This window comes from Melanotaenia boesemani, chromosome 17, assembly GCF_017639745.1.
Source record: "Melanotaenia boesemani isolate fMelBoe1 chromosome 17, fMelBoe1.pri, whole genome shotgun sequence".
In the NCBI taxonomy this organism is placed as follows: Eukaryota; Metazoa; Chordata; class Actinopteri; order Atheriniformes; family Melanotaeniidae; genus Melanotaenia; species Melanotaenia boesemani.
In genome coordinates this window covers 1371962-1393450 of record NC_055698.1, presented here as the reverse complement: position 1 = coordinate 1393450, position 21489 = coordinate 1371962, and the positions used below count along the sequence as shown (strand labels likewise).

Below are 21489 nucleotides of genomic sequence, written 5' to 3'. Positions count from 1 at the left end.
TAAAGCATCTTACTTCAAGCCTGTCACACAGATTACAAATGATGTGGAATTAACCTTCTTATTTAAGGCTGCCATTAACGTAAGTCAGTTAGCTTCATGAATGTCCGGATTTGATTAAAGTTCTTAAGTAGAAATTAATTATATGTGGAACAATATATCTCTAGTACCTGCTCAGTAAAAGAAACCTCAAACAGAAGTCTAACAATTCATTTATTTATAACAGTGGTGACATGGGCACAAGGAAAAACTCCCTCTCCTAACAGATGAAGTTGGTGGGACATTTAGAGGTGATTTTACCTGTCTGACACGTTGATGGGCAGGGACTCCAGTCGCTGTATGGGGTAACAATACAGTCTCTCTTACATGGAAGCATGCAGGGTCTGACGGTGTCAGGGGCGAAGACTCTCTGGACACCTGAAATATATCTCACTGAAGTTAGTCAAATGCTCTCAGAATATCCTTGTAACACCAAGAGGGGCGTAAATGCAGAATGGAAATGGATATGTTTAAATTACGAGACTTGAATTGATTAATCAGCTCTTTTTCTAACTTTGCCTGTCTTACAGTGTAGAGGTGCCTCCGATAGCGACGAGAGTCAAGCCACGTCATGGGCCTTGTTCTGGGGGGTGTCAGGCGGTTTTACAGGCTGGGTGTGTGGTGAAGTCAGATCTGACTCAGTCTTTTTTTCCTTTTTAAAAGCTGTTTGTGGCTTCATGCAGTCTGGGAGTGGGCTATATCTCTCATAGTGAAACACTGAGTATTTTAGAAAACCATCATGACTTAGTTAATGAGGTACCTGTTCTTCATAAAAAAGAGTGAGGTGTTTCACCCCTCACTTCCCTTCTCACACAGGACACAGAGAAAACATGTCCAAGTGGTTATTAGGGATGTCGCCATCATAGATTTTCTTTTTATGATTAGCGTCAGAGAAATAATCACAATTTGTCTACATTCATTTAATTTCCAACACTATAATTTTGTAAAATCACTTTGCACTCCTTATAGGTCTCTAAGTTTTATCAGTTTATATCTTTTAATGCTAAAATACAGAAACAAAGTAAAAGAAACCTCAAAAATCTCATTCCAGCTACCTCCTCTTTGCTCTGGAAAGAATAAAATATCCTAGCACATTAACTCTAGATTTCTCTTTAGAGAAAAACAGGTGAAAAGGCTGCAGGACCTCTACTGGACTTGTCTAATTCGTTTGTACAGAACTATTAACAATGCCGTCTTTCCTGCCACTTAGCTTGTCTGTAACAGTAGCTATTACTTAGGGACAAACGGAATTGTGTGAAGCGGAGACTGCATCGTCCTCTTCTGAATAAATGCTTTTAGTCGGGGTCATTTTCAGTAACGCTGCACAGGAGTTGAACTTTGTGCCAAGTGAACATCAGAGAACTGGTCTCATATAATCTGTTCAACAAGCATTTTAAAACTGGTTCATTAACAGTCAGACTTGCCATCATTAACACTTGAGTCTGTCTGCCCTGTGCTGATCTTACCACCACCTTCGATGGAGAGATAATGTTAGATGTCGTGATCATGTTGGATATTTGGAATTCTTTTAAGAAACAGTTGGCATTTTAAGCATTGTGGTTTATTGTGGTCAATACTAATAAGCATCAAGGCTACTACAGTACACGTGTCTGTTATTAGCCCAGCAGCTTAGAAACTTCCTAATCCTTTCATCCATGGAAAAGCTCTAAATGCTGAAGCTATGCACAACCAACTCAAAACAGAGCTTCACACAGAGTAGTGCTTACAAAATTCAACAGAAATAATGAATGTATAAAGAAATGTATTTTATAACACAAATATATTAGATTTATATTGGAATTCTTATTATCATCTTGTGTTTATTGTCAGTCCCTCCATCCTGTAGCCAGTAAAGAGTCGTCTGTGCTCATAGATGTGGGAAATGTGTCCCATGGCTTCGTGGTTCAGCACATAAAAGCCGATAGCTGTCGTGCAGGAATATAAAAGGCCATGCTGGTTTCCATACACAGCAGAGGGGGGTGGAGGGGGGGTCTGCCTGCATAATCCAGCTCTGCTGCCAGAATAATGCGCCTGTTGTGTTGAATAAATAAACAGATAATTCATGAATCCAGGAATATGCCTCCAGGGAGGGAAAGAGACCCAGATGCTTAAAGCAGTCGTCAGCAGCTCAGCAGCCTATTAGTGAACACCTCCACCTGACACCCAGCAGCACCAGAACGAGACAATCACAGACCACGTTACAGACAGGTAACTGGAAAAAACACATGTCAATAAAGACACTACAAACATTTCAGCACATCGTTACAGAGTTCCCTTTGTAGCCTGAAACAAAAGGACCGCGGAGACGGGACAGGACACAATCCCTGCATCAGTCTCTGGTATCATTAATTATCTCCCACACAGAGGCTGTTAAAATGTTTTTACTGCCATAGAAATCATTCAAATCCTGCAGTTTCTACTTAAGTTACCAGCATGTATTCCCTGTTATCTCAATCCCAGAATCTCTTTGGTACTCAGCTGGAGAGGGAAGAGACGTTTTTAGGTCATTATCAGATAAAAACATGCTGAAAATGATTTAATATGAATGATTAATCTTCTCTTTCACCCTTTTAGATTTAATACATTCAAACTGACTAAAGAACAGCTAATGATTTACAGACATGAAACCAGCAGACAACTTCTCTGGCATAAACTCTTAAGAGGCGTCCCCAAAAAATCATGATTTACACTTAAACCCGGTGAGTCAAGCCTCAAGTCAGAGTCCCAGAGATGCTGGTGAGATCACCATGGTAACCAGCTGTGTTTGAAGTGGAAATGTTCAGTTTCAGAGTGAAATAATTAAAAGAAGTAACGTTTTCATTAATGATGAAAAACGTTGGATTGTCAATAACTGACAGAAAATCATTTTTAACCTTAAACTTGGTCAGAGCTGATTGGTACGTGACACAAGTACGGTGCCTGGGATTTAAAAAGAAGTTAAAATTCTTCAGAATGATTTATTCTGTCAAACATGTGATGCATGTCAACAAAAGTCATGATCATAAGTAACAGGGCAGGTCTGATCAGGACTGGAACCCGCCCGAAGAATTTTGTATATGTAAACATGGCTATTTATCCGCGGGGTGGCATCACATTCCTCAGCTAGCATGGCTGTGTTGGTCACTCTGGAGAAAACAGGATGTTCAAGCTGATCCTACAAATGTTAGATGGGCTGGGGTCTGGACTCCCAGCAGGTCATTAAATCCAGGAACCCTGATGGTCCTGGTTCTGTGGGGGAAAACATTGGCATCATGGAGGATACAGTTAGGTTCCAGATTCTGGAGATATGGGCGCACTACTGGCTCCCAAATCTCAGTCTGATATATCAGCCTGTTAGTCAGGTGTCAGTCACACACCTGTGACTGAAACCCACCTGGCAGCACCTGAACCTCAGAACCAGAGTGAACATCAACAGGAAAGCATTACAAGAGATTTGGAACATTTTTTGGGGGTAATACCCACATGTTTAGCTCTGTTGCTCATTGCACAGAAGCACCACCTCTAAAAAATTCTACCTCTTTGTAAAGGTGACTAATCAGGCTTTTCCAACCATGTGTAATACTACACCAGCTGGGATTATTAACCCTCCTCCTGCATTAGTTTTCTGTTACCATCTCTTATATTAATGGGTCAGTTTGACCCATGTCTTAAATCTGCTGTAAAACACACGCAAAAAAATATTTATCTATCATCCAATTTCATTCTTATCTCTTGGTTACCTTGTTAGGATTCCTTTTCATGAAAAATATTGATTTTAATGTTGTTGCTGTGGGCCTCCAGGACACGCTTTGGTCAGTTGGTTTCAATAAAAAGATGGTAAAATATACCTTACAAGAACCATATAAACAAATAAAAGGTTGCTGTGTTATCTGACTGTTACTGAGGGATATCAGAACACATTTCTTAAATAAATTTGTTTAATGTATTTTTATCTTATAAATATTATTAACTGTAGTAACATCCATGGTGTTACAGGTCAGTTTGGGCCCTTTATACATTTGTTTCAAGACAAAGGCCAAAGAGTGCTCTTTTTTCAGCAAGCCTTTTACCGACATCGGCATGAGTAGCTTAGAACATGTCCTGATGTCACCTTGTGATTCCAGGGTCATTTTGATGACATCTGCAGCAACTGACCTGCCATCCATGAGGTCCTGTTTTTTAAACAGATACCGTCATGGATCAGGGGACTTTGCTACTTGTGGACAGAGAGTTCAAGCCCATCCACAAACTTCTAACATGATCCACAAGTACACCACTTTCATACACTAGACGTTAAAACATTATAAATGATGAAGTCTTACTTTTAGGAGGAACCTGACCAACATTGACACGGACACAGGATGACTTTGCGTGTTTGCATCCCCACTGAGCAGGAGATGTCATCGGCCATGTATCCGGCCCACAGATCCGTTGGTGGATGGGATGGAGGAGTCCTCTATGCACTGTCCCCATGGGCCGGTTTGCCAGTGGTACATGGTGCAGGGATGGTCATTGCAGTTCCTCACCTCCTGCAGGGCGCTGATGTCGGGACACTGGATTCCTCCTGAGAAACACCAGAACAGAACCACTGTCTAAACTACCAATGAAACACAACTCAGCAATGATGCAGGATCTTGAAAGATTTACATAAAAGAGGTTTAGGAACACGAGATCAAAGGAGTTTTATTTGTGCATTGTACCAGTCTGTACTGGACTCAGACTGGTCAGGTCCAGATTAGAGACATTTAAACTGTCCCAGCGTAGATGCACAGGAGGGGGGTGGAGTTTTCACTGATTTATGTCCAACATGCTGACAGTGTCGACTGTTTGGAGAAAATATTCATGATGTTCTGCTGCTTCTAACTTTTTCTGTGGGAGATCATTGTTACTGTAAGTACAGCTGAATTCATGGACAGAGCATCTTTAAGTTGCTTCAGTGGTGATTTTATCAGCTGACGCCCAGTCACAATCTCCTTTAGCCATGTGTTTTAGGGTGTTTTATCCAGACGTGATTCAGTCCCCAACTGCATGATCAGGGTTCGCTAGTCACTTTCATGTTTGTACGTAAACATATTTCAATGCATTTTAAAATCCAGTTTTAGTCTGACTAACAAATGCTTTCTTTTTTTTTTTTTCTTTTACTGTAAACGTCAGTGCCTGATTGAAGTGTTCAGTATCTGTCAGAAAGATGGTGTTGTTTTCCTCCTTGGATCCCTTCTCAGCTATAAAGGGAGTTGCTAAAGCTAAGGTTCAGACAGCTGAAGAGAAGTTTATCATGATTCTGTCTTTGGTTCATGTAGAAAATTATTTTTTGATAGGATTGAGATTTGTATTGTTGATGTAAACACAATTAAAATGTAGGAAAGTTAAAAACAGGTCACTCTTGAAAATGAGACCTCGTGTCCTCAGTGAGGTGAACCAGTATAAATAAAATTAAATCATTTTAATGACATGAACCACTTTCTAGAAAACATGTCTCAGACTGACTCTTAGAAGTCTGTAAATATCACTTGGCAGGTTTTAATCTGATAAGAAATGAATGATTTTTCTGTTAATGTGCTTCATTCAAACAGGTGTAAACATCATTCACTCAAACTCGGTGCAGAAGAAACAAGAAACTGAGACCTGGCATACTTCCAACAAACCAGAAAACGGGCCAGAAAACTGAGCTCCAGCAGCTCTGGAAAGCTGTGGAAGACTCGCGGCAGGTTGTGGCAGCTGCAGGAAGTTGCTGCTGCTACAATTTGAAGCTGCTGTCTGTCGCCAGGTGAGGATCAACAGGTAAAGAATAAAGTCCAGTTTACTTTTACACCCTCAGAAGTACAAATCCGTCCCATCGCAGGAAGATGTATTCAGAAACTCTGTGAAAGAAAAGATGTCTGAAAACCAGCAGATCTACACCAGATAAGCTCACATCCCTTCATATGTGTTGGTGGGCGTGGTTTTCTATACCTGCAAGGCGAGGACCCGCCCACCTGCACCTGGAGGAGGGGCTGTGGGTGTTTTAAATTTTCTCGTGACGTAGATAACCTCTCTATGTCACGATAAACACAACCTGGTTTTACCCTGTAGAGGGGCGCTATGAGCCATTTTTTACCCACAAAATCCAGTTTTTAAAATAAATAAAAAAAAAAATACAAATTTTCCAAACAGTATATGATTTTCATCACAGTTAAGTAGTTCTGTTGTTTACAGCTCAAAAGCTATATTTTTAGGGTGCACTATCCCTTTAAAGAAAATAGTCCCTCAGAATATTTGTTTTATTTCCAAGTTGGTGCCATATTAACAAAACTAAATTAAACTTACTTGATTTTCATGTTTTAATCCATTTTAAGGATTTCCTTGTGGTCTAATTAATGTATATTGATGGTTATTTAAATTACTGTGAATAATATTGAGTTTTGGGAAAATGTTTATTTTATTTGAAGCACAAGTGTTAGAAAAGCAGTCCGTCTTCAGGGATATTATATATTATGCTTATGGCTGCTCCACCAGCCAGAAACATCCTGTTTTTATGTTAATCTAAATTAATCTTATAATCTAAAACGATTAAATATTTTTGATGGATCTTTTCCAGAACAGCGTCCCGGTGCAGCTCAGACACTCGGGTTTGATGGAGGCTGCCCTGGTTTTCTCCTCCTGGTTATCAACCAGTTTCATGCTTCATCAGAAATAGATGCAGCTTTTCTGTTTCTCTAGAGCCGTGAAGCATTGACTTCTCATCTTTTAAGACCTCTTCAACTCTCATCCAGACTTTATTCTTCACTTGGCTCAGGAACCGTTAAATGCTCTTAAATTAGTGAGATGAAAGATCACACCCACATATGAGCAAATTCCACCATATTCCATGTTTCACAACTAAATTCAGCTGTTTCGTTCCTCGTCGTGCTGGATGCCTGATCTGCGTCATTTGCAGTTTCAACCAGGAGTAGCAGGGTCAGCTGAGCTGAGAGACCAGCGGTGGAGAAGCTCAGGTGGGTCGAGACCTTTTAAAAACTTCCTCAACCCTGGGTCCATGGCAGAAGTTTAAGTCTGCCTGGAATATCAGTTGCATCATTTGATGATGTTAAAAGACGGTTCACGGCTGAAAGGGGAGGGGAAAATTCTCATCCGAGGCTGAGTTTCATGTTAAGAGAAACACTCCTCTGTTCGTCCTGTTACTGCAGCCCATTTGAGCTGATCTGAGATCTGTCTATCAGCGTCTTCATCACCACCACCTCCAGCATCTCATAGCAGAGAGCACTAATCACACCTTCCTGTTATCCTGAAACCTAATTTTGTACCAGTAACCCTGGCTGTTTTAATCATTCCGGTTTGGCTAAGTAGTTTGCAATAATGCAAATCATTTCAGCTTTACATAGACTTGAAGATGGACTCTACTCTTCCCTTCTGAACTGTTGTCTGCAGCCTGAATCAGTTTCCTAGAGCTGAAGACCAGAAAGAGGTCTATAACTTGATGCCGAGCAGCACATCTACTCATCTTACTCCCTAATCTGTTTATTGACTAATCTAAAGTCTTAGCAGGAAATGATTAGCAACAATCATCCTGCATCATGTTACTGCATGGACATCTTGGTGAAACCTGACATGGACATCCGTCACAGATATCTAAGCTATTTCTCCTCCTCCTCAGGACAGCTGGACAACACTACTCCAGTAAAGTGTTGTGAATATATACTGTACCAGGACAGGATGCCACTGGATCAGAAGAAAAGAGCTGAAGTCCAATTATCCTGTCAAGACATGAGCCAACCATCGTCCGCCTTCTCATTTATCCTCAGGTTTAGTTGTGTTGGGCGAGAATGAACTTATTTCCTAGCAAATACTAATAATAAGGAATATTAGGTGCTATTTTTCAGCATCTATTCTTATTTGCCTTTACTAAAAGCACTGGAATTTATTGTACCAGCAACAGCTGACAACAGATTCTACATCCTCTAACTGATCAAAGGGAAACTACATCAGCAAAGGCCACAGGTTGTTTTCTAAGGACTCTAATGTGAAAATACCGAAAATCAGTGGAAACCAGTGACACCAGTGAAGGACCTTGGAGCAGTAAGTAAGAAAGAAAATTTGTGTTTTTCCGTTAAAGCCAAGATGAGACTCCTCAAAACAATCATTGGAAGAGTGGCGTCTTACCCTGCATCACAGTGACCCATGTCACAACTTTAGCTGTCACTGCAGAAGAAGACATAATCATTCATTTATACGTAGGAAGCAAACTGGAAAATCCTCGTTCTACAGGGTGTTTCAGGAAAAAAACTATTTCAACTGTGAGCAACGACCGTTTACTTCAACCAAATGAAAGCTGGCCTGCAGACCTACGTTACGAGTTAAAAACATGGGATTGCCCACCTTCTCCAGCATTATAGGCCAGGATGGAGCGCACTCGGGTCTGCCTGCCCTCTGTGTTTTTCCCAGAGCACGTATGGGAGCAGAGGGACCAGGGGGTCCAGGGGCTCAGGGCACAGTCCTTTGGGCAAGGCACCTCACAGATGGTGGCATGGAAGGATGGCATCACGGCAAAAGTTGTTTCTCTCACATCTTCACCTGGTGGAAACAGAAGAGTTAAAATGTTGCAGGACAAGATTCGATGCCTAGACTGGAGTTTAAGATGGTTGTTAAATATGTGGTAAAACCTGAGTAACTTTTATGGTACAAACAGCTCCGTCACCATCAACATTCAATTCATGAGAAAAACACAACTACCCAAACACTGGGTTGGAAAGATCTATCTTCCGTTGTTTTTAGACTGTTGTTACTCTCTGGTTCTGTCCCTGAGAGGTCAGGTTTTGGAGTAGATTTTGCAGATGTGATCTCCACCGAGGCTCACTCAGTAAGTAATCGGACTTTCTTACATAAACGGATATGTGGAGGTCCAGACCTGATGGTCAATCTATTATATTTTTGAAGCTCTGCACTGCAATAATGTGCAAGGACGTTAGTCCTTTAATTAATAACTTCCTGTGATAATGTGATGTTACGAGAAACTCGTTTTTTAGCTTCACTGTTTTTTAGAAGTAAAGGTTGTAAATGTTGTGTAGACTACAATTAAACGGGATTGTAATGAATTGGGTTTGAAGTGATTATGTCTGTTAAAGTGCCTTGAGATGACTTATTTTGTAAATTGCTGCTGTTTACAAATAAAGCTGAATGGAATTGAGCTAAGAATATAAATGTTTAGTCTTCATTAGTTAAAACCAGGGTTTCTACAGGCGACGAAAAAAAAGAAGCTAAAGTAGACAGGTACAATTGCATCATGTGATGTACAAATTTTGATTTCTATTTAACTCTGTTCTTGACAATAAGACAGCACTCTCTATCACTCTCTATCACTCTTTATCACTCTTTATCATCTCTATCACTCTCTATCACTCTTTATCACTCTTTATCACTCTCTATCACTCTCTATCACTCTTTATCACTCTTTATCACTCTCTATCACTCTCTATCACTCTTTATCACTCTTTATCACTCTCTATCACTCTTTATCACTCTCTATCACTCTCTATCACTCTTTATCACTCTTTATCACTCTCTATCACTCTCTATCACTCTTTATCACTCTCTATCACTCTCTATCACTCTCTATCACTCTTTATCACTCTCTATCACTCTCTATCACTCTTTATCACTCTCTATCACTCTCTATCACTCTTTATCACTCTCTATCACTCTCTATCACTCTCTATCACTCTCTATCACTCTTTATCACTCTCTATCACTCTTTATCACTCTCTATCACTCTCTATCACTCTTTATCACTCTCTATCACTCTCTATCACTCTCTATCACTCTTTATCACTCTCTATCACTCTCTATCACTCTTGTCTCTATGTCACAAATTCTCTGTACAGAAAAATTGTACAGATATGTGATAAATATGTGATAGGTATATAAATGTGATAATTCACATTAAAGGAGCTTGCAACGTTTCCTGGCAATGAGGGATATCAAGCACGGAGAGTGTCCTCTGTATTATCCTCAAGCAAATGGAGCATAGACGCTGGAACCGAGTCCTAAAGAAACGATCCACACTGCTAAGCAAGAGAGGAAACAGTGGAAACCCTTCATACAGGATCTTCCTGCTCACATACCATGCCCCTCCACATGGCACCACAGCAAAGCCACAGCATGTACCAGAGAAACAGCTGCAAGATAATGTCACCTCCAGACAGAGTGTGCATCAAAAGTCTACACAGATGTCAAAAGAGGAGCACAAAGATCAAAGAAAAAAGTCCTGGTCAGAGTGAGGAAACTTTCCATGTTAAAAAAAGGGCCTGCAATAACCCGCCAGGGTAATTTCAGAAAGCTGGCACAGGTTCCTACTGTGCTGGAGGATGGACGCATGTGGAATGCTTCTCCTACTCCCTGGTTAGCACACAGCACTGCTACTCCAGCCCCATCATCTGAGCCGGGGCTTGAACAACCACTTGTTCATAACACAACCAGACCCAGTAGGGTCGAGAAAAAAGCCGTTTGACCAGGAAAGATGGGAATAACCTTCTTCATTCAGGATATTCAGGTATCAGGCTGACCTCATTCTTTGGACACATAATGTTGCTGAACCTAGACCTGAACCTAAAACCAGAACTAGACCTGACCCTACTGCAGCAACCCAGACCATGGACTGCTCCTACAGGCTTGTACAGTAGCACTAGGCATGATGCTCCATCACTCTGGAACAGGGTAGATCTGGGACTCATCTGACCACATGACCTTCCTCCATCACTCCAGAGTCCAGTCTTTATGTTCCCTGAAGCCTTTTCTCTGTTAGCCCTCACTGATTAGTGGTTTTCTTATGGCTACCAACTGTTCAGTCCCTTGAGTTCCCTTCACATTGTTCATGGTGGAAATGTTCAGACTTTCACTATTAAACATAGAGCTGAGTTCTACTGTTGTTTTTTTACCATCTTATTTCACTAAATGTTTAAGTGATTGCGATCACCCTCATTTAGACATTTTTCCAAAACACATTTCTTCCTGGAAGATGATGGTTCCCACTATCCTCCCAGTCTGCAACGATGTCCTTAACCCAGCTTCATTATTTTTATCATCTCCTTAGATGTTTTCTTTTCTTGATGCCAATAATTAGACCCTTCCTGAAACAGATTCGCTTATTTTCCATGACCACAAATGTGTCTTCCCAATCAGTTAATAACTTGTTGCAGCTCCGTCATTATCACCCATGCATGATTTATCCAACCGGGAGGGCTCTGACCTGCTTACTTAAAAAGCTGCATTCTGCTTAAATGGTTTTTGTTTATCTGCTGTTTTTCTCACCATCACTGTTGACACACTGGACTTGGGGATCCGAGTTCCTGGTCCACATTCCTTCTCATTATCAGGGGATGCACTCCTCCCAGTTTTAACCACCAGCCAGTTGTAGCATCTGGGGTCCTTCGCATGGAATTGCTTCTACTAGATGGGGCAGTTCCCCATCCCCCCAGTGGGCTCATTGATGATCTTCCTCTTCCTCATTTTGAAGCCTGCCAGAGGTGAAGAGAAGAAAACAATAAGTAATAGTAATCTAGAAAATGATGACGCCATGTGGGTTTTTGGCTCTCTGATAAACTCCCATGAATAATAAAGTAAAGGTTACACAGTGAAACTGACAAGCACAATATTACAGTAAATGGACGGCTTATTTACTTTAGGACACCTTCTCTAATTAGTAGACAGATGCTACTTTCCATTTTTGGAAACATAATCTTAACAACTTATGTAAAAATATTTTTAAAACCAAGAGCTCCCTTAGCAAATACGACCCAGATTTATTATGATATTAACGGTGAGCTTGTACCTTTCTTGGTGGACTGATCTTGACAGTTCTCATAGGTGCAAGGTCCCCAGGCACTCCACAAAGACACCTGACACTCAACAGGACACTTCATATGGCACAGCTGGGTGGTGTTTGGAGGAATACCCAGACACAGAGCACTGTCCACAGGCCGTGATGCTACGAAGACACAAAGATGATCAATGACACCCTGATCCCTAGAAAAACGCTTCTCATGACAACACATGTAACAGAGTAAAGATGTAGAAAACTGAAGAAAAATAAACATAGAAAAACTAACAACTGACATATTTAAAGATAATTTTTTTACTGCTCTACAGATGTAGGTGCATCTCTGGTCTTCATTCCAGCTGTGGAACTTCGTATTCAGCCTGAAACCGCGATTTTCCGTCATTACTAATGCTTCCTTTTAACGTATGGACTGAGCACTGCTAACAAACTTAATGATATCCATCCTCAGCGGTAGTAGTATCCATGATTTCTAAAAGGAACCTCAAATTAGCCTGACCACAGAAGCCTTTTCTACTCTGCTTCAGTCCATCTTAACCCTCCTGTTATTTTTGTTTCTCAGGAACAGCAATAATCTTCCTGGGGTATGTTTAATTATTCAAAAGCATCAGAATAAAAACAAAAAATCCAATAAAAATGTTTATATTTTATTATTAACTTAATTACAAACTATTTCAATCAATATTTAGTGCAGTGTTGTTTTTTACCTTTTCCAGATCATCGTTCAAGATACAAAATTCAATTGTTTTTCATAAAAGAAAGCCTTTAAAAGTTTTTTAAAATGTAAGATATATAATAATAATAATAATAATATATATATTATATCCTGTATTATAAAATAATAAAATACTGCTTTTAAGTTTTATTTCTGAATGTATTTTTGATTTTGACAAGATTTTGATGTTTACAGAGTTGGAACATGATCAATTGAAATGATGTCATCCTGACACTGTCGTATAACGCCTCCTGCTGACGGCGTTGCCTGGTGTGTATTTAGGAATAAGAGACCATTTTTCGGTTATGAAAGTCTTGTGTGGAGCAATGTGAATAGTAGCTTCCTTTTTTGGTTCATAATCAAAACCATCAGACTCAGAACTGAAATAATAACAATAATAATATAATAATAATAATAATATATATAATAATGATAATAATAATACTTGAAAGTAATACCCTCCCACCCAGTACTTGCACACATGCAACCAACCCAAGGGTGCATCAATCAGCACGGGATCAGCCCGTGAGCGTGTACCTCGCTCGTTCTCTAGCAGCCTGATGGAGCTACTCACCTTTTGTCAACGACCCCGTCTCCCCAAAAAATGAATATTTTCCATTTATTCAATGATTAATGTTGTTTTATAGGCAATAACTAAGAGGCTGTGTTAGTTCCAGGTTCAATATGTGCAATAAGGTCATTTTAATAAGTTTTTAATAAACATTGAACCAATCTGGCCCTCAACTTGTTTGAGTGTGACACCCCTGATCTACAATCTCTAAAACATCACTTACTGTTTGATGAGTCATATTAGAATATAAATTATGTATATCATATACACATCAATAGAAATTTATCTGAAGTAGGCATGAAAAAAGTTTGTGTTGATCGTACACTGGTTTTCTAACTTTCACACACACACACACACACACACACACACACACACACACACACACACACACACGCACACACACACAGTAACATCCTTCATCTGTACAAGGACTGGCCTGGTTTATGTGGGCGTCCAGCAATAATCCAGTTATGTTTTGATGTGCCTACGTGTGACAGCCCTCTGTCAGCAAGTCTACAGCGTTTTTCACCCTGTAATAAGATCAGCAGCCCAGCTGGGACTAGATCCTTAACATGAGAAAAGAAGCTCCAGGTATAACATACTATCTATCTGCCATACTGTCTGCAAAAGGAAAAATAACATTAAATACAGTAAATAACATTAGCCTAGCCCCCCCCCCCCCCCCCCCCCCCCCCCCCCCCCCCCCGACACACACGCACACACACATATACATTTTTAGAAATATTGCAAACCAAAAGAACATCAGGAAAAATAGAAGAGAGGCATTTTGGGAGAGTTACCGTCTTTACTCCTGAGCGGGCTCAGGTTGGATGGTATATCAACACTGGCCTGAACACAATAGACTTCACGTCTCTGGATGCCACCCCCACACAAGCCTGTCTGGTTTCCACGCCGACGGTCCTGCTGGCTCAGCAGCACATCGACCCGACACTCAGTCCACTCAGTTGTTTTCCATTTGTAGCTGATGACATAAGAAGAGTCAGGCTGAGATCTGGCTTGGAGTTTTAACCTTTAAAACTCCAAGATTCCAAAACCAGGAGAAGGAAGCAGAATTTATTACTAACAGAACTTTGTAGAAATAACACACAGACCAACAGTGACCAAACCTTTTCTCATCTCATCGTTCTCTCAAGTCTTGGCTTTCAGGAGAAAAAATATTGTTATTGAAACAAACACACAACAGAAACTATTTCCATGTTTCCACTTTTTCCTCATTTCCAGTTATTCCTGCTACTATTTACCTGCTATCCTCACTAAACCAACTCCAGCTCAGCTGCTTTGTGGCGCCACCGTGCATCAGAAACGTCTTCTTGGCTTTATTCCAGCCATAGAGGAGCATTATTTTTCTTCTTTTCACACACACATAGAACTTTCTGCTCACTGGTTGATCTTTGGCTGCTCCTGATTGGACGTTACCATCAATCTAAGCTCTCTGATTGGTGGAAAGTCTGACAGGAAGTGGCTTCATCATCATGTCCAGGTCTAAATAGAGGTCTCTTAGTAACATAGTAGTGATGGTGATGTTTTTATGGTGAAATATGATAAATAATGCTGTTATCATGGATCATTGTGGATTTACCAGATAGAGTCTCTGAATAAAACTACATTTAATGTTTGGATTATAAACCTCCTGGACGGGATAGAAATGCCTGGAAAACTTTGTAGATCATCTAAAGGGTAAAATATCCATCACATTTACCCCACAGAGCTACACACTCACAGCACTCAGAGGCTAGCACCAGAGAGCTAGTGGAGTTTTAAAGGTTAAAAGACAAGGAGAGGTATAAATCTTCTTGTTTGAGTGGTTGTTGTTCATCAATGGCTGTTATCTGTCTCCCACATCAACAATTTCATTTGTCAAGTTTTTCTCCTTCAAAAAAATTAACCGAAAAGTTTATCTTGATTTACAAAGATTTCAGTCTAATTTATTTCTCTGCACTCATTAAATGAATGTGTGTGACTGTATGGATGTATTAGTGGAGTAAACTGGTGGCCTGTTAGTTTACAACAACAAATGTAATGATGTTTGGGCCGATACTGTGTTTGTCCTTATAAACTCATTAAATTACTATCAAATTCATTTATTAAGTGAGACTAAGGGAAAACTGCTGCTGCTGTTGATTAATGTAGCTTTTCTTTACCTATGCTAATGTAAATTAGCGCTAGCACTGCAAAGCATAGCAACTTCCTGTGTGTGAATCATCTTCGCTCTTCATCATGATGTTTGCTGGCGCTTTGTTCTCCGTCCTTCATAGACTGTATGAAAGAACCATCCGCTCACAAACCGCCAACCTACAGAAACTGTCCAAAGGGAGAGGGGGGAAGAACGCTCCTTGTTTTTCTCTTTCGACTGCAGTTCTGATTTGAAACACTAGGTGTCAATGCTACTTATTTTGCCTTTAACATCTGATGGACTTTCCCTTACAGACAGAACAGTTGCCTGGAGAAGCCGTAAGAATCTGGCTTTTGGATAGTTGAGCCAACCACTCGGCTATTTTACGACATTGGTCCATCTCCACAGGTCACCAGGTCAACGTGAGTTTAGAGAAGGAGTGGAAGCTGAACTCTCTATAAACTCTTGATCTGGTAGGTTCCTGAACTAATCTCCTGTACACCCACAAATCTGTCATGATGTGACTAAAAACGAACTCCTGTTTTACTGCTTCACAGATGGATGATCAAGTCATGAGCGAGAGGACCTTCTTCTGCTTTCAAAAAATAGTTTTCCTTTGCAAGCTGATAAACCTCCCTACAGGACTAACATAACATTCCAGAAGGGTAATAAACTTTTAAAGGTTTTCTGCACTCAAACAGGAAAAGAAAGAGAATAAATATTTTGTTTTGCCATTAGATATAGATAGATAGATAGACAACATCCCAGGGCGTGTACTGAAAGACTGCGCACACCAGCTGGCTGAGGTGCTGACGGACATCTTCAACACCTCACTATCACTGGCATCCGTTCCCACCTGTCTAAAGACTGCAACCATTGTCCCCGTCCCAAAGTGTCCCACAGTGACAGGCCTGAATGACTACCGACCCATAGCCCTGACCCCGGTAGTCATGAAGTGCTTTGAGAGGCTGGTTATGGCCCACATCAAAGACTCCATCAACGTCACAGTGGACCCACATCAGTATGCATACAGAAAGAACCGCTCCACTGATGACGCCATCTCATCAGTGGTCCACACAACCCTCACCCACCTGGAGAGCAGAAACTCATATGCCCGCCTGCTCTTCCTGGACTTCTCCTCTGCCTTCAACACCATCATCCCACAGACACTGGTCCAGAAGCTCTCCACCCTTGGTCTGAGTAACACACTGGGGAACTGGGTCCTGGACTTTCTGACCAACAGACCTCAGACTGTCAGGATCCATAACTCCACCTCCTCCTCCATCACCCTCAGCACCGGCTCTCCTCAGGGCTGTGTGCTGAGCCCCCTCCTGTTCACTCTGCTGACATATGACTGCTCGGCGAGACATCCCAGCTGTCATATAGTGAAGTTTGCAGATGATACAGCGGTTGTGGGACGCATCAACAACAACGATGAGTCGGAATACAGAGAGGCGGTGGAACACCTGGTGCAGTGGTGCAGAGAAAACAACCTCTGCATCAATGTGAAGAAGACCAAGGAGATGGTGGTGGACTTCAGGAAGGATAAGCGCCCTACTCCTCCCCTGCACATCGGAGGAGTAGCTGTGGAGGTGGTCTCCAGCTACAGGTACCTGGGTGTGCACATAACCAAGGACCTCACCTGGAACACCAACACTTCCCAGCTGGTCAGGAAAGCACACCAGCGCCTCTACTTCCTTAGGAAGCTGCGGCGAGCCGGACTAGGGAGCGCTGTCCTGAGGAGCTTCTACCGCTGCGCGGTGGAGAGCGTCCTCTGCACCTGCATCACCGTGTGGCACGGCAACTGCACCGCCGCTGAGAGGAGGGCTCTGCAGAGGGTGGTAAAGGCTGCACAGAGGATTATGGGGAGCAGCCTTCCCACCACCTCAGACCTCTACACAGCACGATGCAGGGGGAGGGCCCTCCGCATCATGAAGGACTCCACCCATCCAGCACATGGACTTTTCCAACCCCTCCCCTCAGGCAGGCGGCTGAGATGCATAAGGAGCAAGACCACCAGGTTCAGGAACAGCTTCTTCCCCGAAGCTGTCAGACTGCTGAACACTTGCCATGCCTTGTAGACTCCTCCCCACCCTACCCCACCCTTCCCCACCCTACTTCCCCACCTCTGAACACCAGCCCAAACCCTGCTGCCCTGCCCCCATCCCCATCCTAAACTGAATCCACCCCCCCACTCCGACAAACAGACCTGCACTGCAAACACTTTACCCCCCCCAGGGGAGTTCCTGTCCACATGTTTACATGTTTACCTGCTGTCCATATAAGTGCAATATCACTAATATTAATATCAGAAATGTTATACTTTGGACTACCACTACCTCATGCACATACATACTTGCACATATTTATCTAGGCTGCACATGCAAACTGGGCTCTTTAGTGTTTACTGTTATTTTTATTTTTATTTTATTTAAAATTGTGCTGTTTATATTCTATTGTATTTAGCTTATATTCTATTTATATTTAGCCTATATTTCTATTTTTTTTTTTTTTTTTTTTCTCTTCATGTCTTATTTTATTTCACTTATTGCCCTCCTTCTTATGGCTCAAACCGGGACCTCAGTTCTAATTTCGTACCATAAACATGTAAATGTGAGCTGGTATGACAATAAAGTTCCTTGAATCCTTGAATCCTTATATGCAGACCATTCAGACCCTCACCATTGGCACAAGTCTGAATAATTTGTGATTTGAAACTTTGTTCAATATTACTTATTTTATTGTTCAATATTTTAATAACATTTTATGTACTTACTGGTGTTTGAAAAGATGATCAGTGTCATTACAACACGTATCAGTGTATGATTTTAAAAATGCATCATTTAAGACTTTAATAGCTTAACGTGTGCAGACGTATTTAACAATGTTTAATCGGATACTTTTACAAAGGAATGAGAACTGAACCAGCCCACAGAGGCTGAAATAGTCAGCCACACTTCTTTATGGTGTGGACCACCATAAACTTCCAAAACTTAGGACAAAGGATTCAGAAGAGAAGATGAACGGAGGAAACGAAGAGATGAAGGCGAAGAAGAGAACAGAATGGAGTTCTGTTCAGAGATGCTCCTGCGTGATGTTTGTTGATTAAGTTTCCGAGCCTGCATTTTCTAACATGCATGATGAGAAGATCTGGCCTGCACACGCCTTTTAATCCTGGACACTTTCTCCTCCTTTGTGTTTTTAACTAGTTAAACTCTCTTTTACTTTATGCCTTTTTTCTTTGTATACAGATTTTTGTTAACTGGTTAAATCCGGCTTTTCACACTTCAGCTCCAGTTTACAAAGTAAATGTTTTTGCTCATCAAAGCTGGACTTTTTGATCTCTTTGGCCATAACACAGCAGACAGTTTTCACTATTCCAGCATCTGTGACACCACCAATCCAGCAGCGTCTCGGGACTAGACCAGACAACCAGACAGAACCTTCAGACCCAAACCTGCAGACCTAAACCTGCAGACCCAAACCTGCAGACCCAAACCTGCAGACCCAAACCTGCAGACCCAAACCTGCAGACCTAAACCTGTAGACCCAAACCTGCAGACCCAAACTTGCAGACCATCACGCGTGATGAATCTTCAGGCCTTCCTGAAAGCTCAGCTGGGATCCAAACCACCCGTCCAGGTTTCCACCTGTGTCATCACAACGGTCGTAAGTGGGTCAACTCAGTCCGAACGGGACCGGACGAGGGCCACCAGTCCTGATCTCTGCATGTCTGCTAAGAATTGGTTGGCTGTCTGGTAGAGTTGGTTATAGTGAAATAATTTGATTTTCAGTTAAGCTTCTGGCTTAAACAGATGAGATTCTTTCTTTTTAGCCTTCTTAGGATTCAGAAATCCTTCTCAGCCTTCCTCTTAAACTTTAGTTTAATTACCACCACAGGTTAACTAACTTCTGTCTTCGTTTTTCTTACATCTTACATCTCCTTACAATAAGAATCTGGTCTGGACATCATACATGCATTTACCATGTTGTGTTTTATTTAAAATTTGTAAATATTCCTCTGACATTATGCACATTTTAGACTAGTTTAATAAATATTCACATTTATTTTAACTGGTCGTGGTTTGTGATTTTTCTCATTTGAATCATGTTATAGATCCCTTCGAATAAGAACCAGTACTTTAGTGGTTTTCCATGCTTCCATTAAATCCCAAAAGCTTAGTGGTGACCGAGGTCTTCGATATTGATATTAATAATAAGTATTTTATATTGATAAGTAAAATGAATATGTAATTTGAACATTTTCATTGTTTAATGATGCTAGATCACTACAATATAAAACCAGACAGTTCAATCGTTAATCACAGTTATTTGTATGACAAAATAATTTAATTATTCCAATAAAATTTGATCTCGTTAAGACCAAGCCTGACTTTTTATTTAGTAAAACTCTTCTCCTGAACTCATACAGTTCTTTATTTCTGAAAAAATAAACATCTTAGCTTTATCTGTGTGGTCCTTACACAATGCATGGTGGGACGGCTTCTCCTTGGGGGCTGCATGGCTCCTTCTCCTCCAGCTCTGGGCAGTCTTCTCCTCCACCTATTGGAAACTGGCTCACTTTTCTGGTACGAGTCCGCTCCCCCGTAGACCCGTTGGGGTCATAGCACTCCTTGGAGCAAGCTGACCATTCAGACCACTCAGTCACGTCACAGTCTCTGGGAATGATGCAGCCCTGGAAGGTGACCGGTAGAGTCTCCTGAGAGCAAAAGCTGGAGAAGATAGAAATAAATAGACTTTAACGGAGCAGCTGTTGGGTTCACAGCTTTAATCACAACTTACAAAGAATAGAAAAGTAAATAGCTTCCAAAAGACAATTTATTTCTGTTTAAAAAATAATCTCAAAGGAGATAATCCTGCAGGAAAGGTGGAGGGGGCTTTGGACAGAGATCTACTTTTATCCAGGAAGACCAGGAAATCCTAACCCTAAAAGATGAACCTCCAACAAAGTCTCAGTCCTACAGAAGAAAGAATCTTTTTCCATGAAGAATTTTCCTGTTACATGGCACCATCCATCATTCCTTCAGTTCTGATGGATCTGATGAAAAACATCCATCAACATGTGTCACCACAGGGAGAAGGTTTTCAGGGTGAGGGGAAATGTTGGCTTCGGTTTTAATCCCATATGATCTGATTATACGTCTTTCATTTACCAAGCTCCCTCAGACACCTTTAGTGTTTAACTTTCTTTATCTTTTAGCTTTATTATTTTTGTGTGGAGGGTCCAGCGGAAAGTGGCCTGTCAACAGAAAACTCTGCAGCTCTTTAGGATCCCTTTGGCCTCTCTTACCTTTCTGAATAATGCTCCTGTTTATTTTCCTTTTAAATAGAGCTACAAGTGAAAGGAAAATGCAATTGTGGGATGAGCAGCAGAGTTTAGTTTTACGGGATAATCCTATGAAAAACTTGCCAAATCTTCTTTGCTAAGCAGCTGATTCTGCTGTTGACTTGGATTGGATGATTGAAGTCTGAAGAAATAAGATATATTGGTGATTTAACATGTTTCCATTGAACAAACAGGGGCCACAGTAACATGTAGAAGAACCATACACAGCCTGGTACCTCCTCCCCATACTGGTCACCAGCTTGGTCACACACTGGCAAGGTTTTGCTTCTCTGTAAACATCTGAACTGCCTGCGGGATGACTTCCTGAAAATATCTGAAGGCTCCATGAGTCCCGTCTGAACGTCTCTTTTTTGTTTTGTTTTTTTTAACTTGTCCTGTCCAGCATGGTAGCAGCAGAATGATGGTCTGGCTGCCATGTTGTTCCGAAATCATTTTCCTTGCCAAGAGGAACTTTATGTGTATAAGGCTCCTCTTCATAATCTTTCTTATTTATTTATTTTCTTACTTACTTTCTTATTTAGAATTATGAAATTTATGTAATCTTGCTGAGCATGACCGGAGGAGACTGAAAAACAACGAGAATACGGAAGAGAAGTAAAAGGCGAGCAGGATAAAGGAAGAGGAGACGGAGATATGGCAGAGAGAAGCAACAACCCTTCAGTCCAAACTGACACCAGACAGCCAGCTGCTACACCTGTACAGAAACACAACAGAGAATTCTCACAGCTTTTACAGGAAAACAAAGCTGACAATCATCAGGAGTTCCTAAAAAAATAACCAAAACAATAAATAAATAAATTACATGTAACATGTATCACAACAACAACCAGAGTACCAGAAATCCACTGAACACCTTAGTGTCTGTGTCATCATGCAG

At 41.1% G+C, this 21489-nt stretch overlaps 1 protein-coding gene across 1 annotated transcript in view; it reads right to left on the bottom strand.

Annotated features, from left to right (window-relative positions):
• thsd7aa (thrombospondin, type I, domain containing 7Aa) overlaps nucleotides 1-21489 on the bottom strand; it is a 96010-nt gene that overhangs the window by 31568 nt on the left and 42953 nt on the right. The window contains 12 exon segments of the mRNA XM_041966910.1: nucleotides 298-414; nucleotides 4338-4374; nucleotides 4376-4420; nucleotides 4422-4579; nucleotides 8371-8519; nucleotides 8521-8559; nucleotides 10109-10166; nucleotides 11299-11331; nucleotides 11334-11504; nucleotides 11819-11974; nucleotides 13911-14092; nucleotides 19729-19977. Of these exon segments, the coding sequence (XP_041822844.1) occupies nucleotides 298-414; nucleotides 4338-4374; nucleotides 4376-4420; nucleotides 4422-4579; nucleotides 8371-8519; nucleotides 8521-8559; nucleotides 10109-10166; nucleotides 11299-11331; nucleotides 11334-11504; nucleotides 11819-11974; nucleotides 13911-14092; nucleotides 19729-19977 (1394 nt within the window).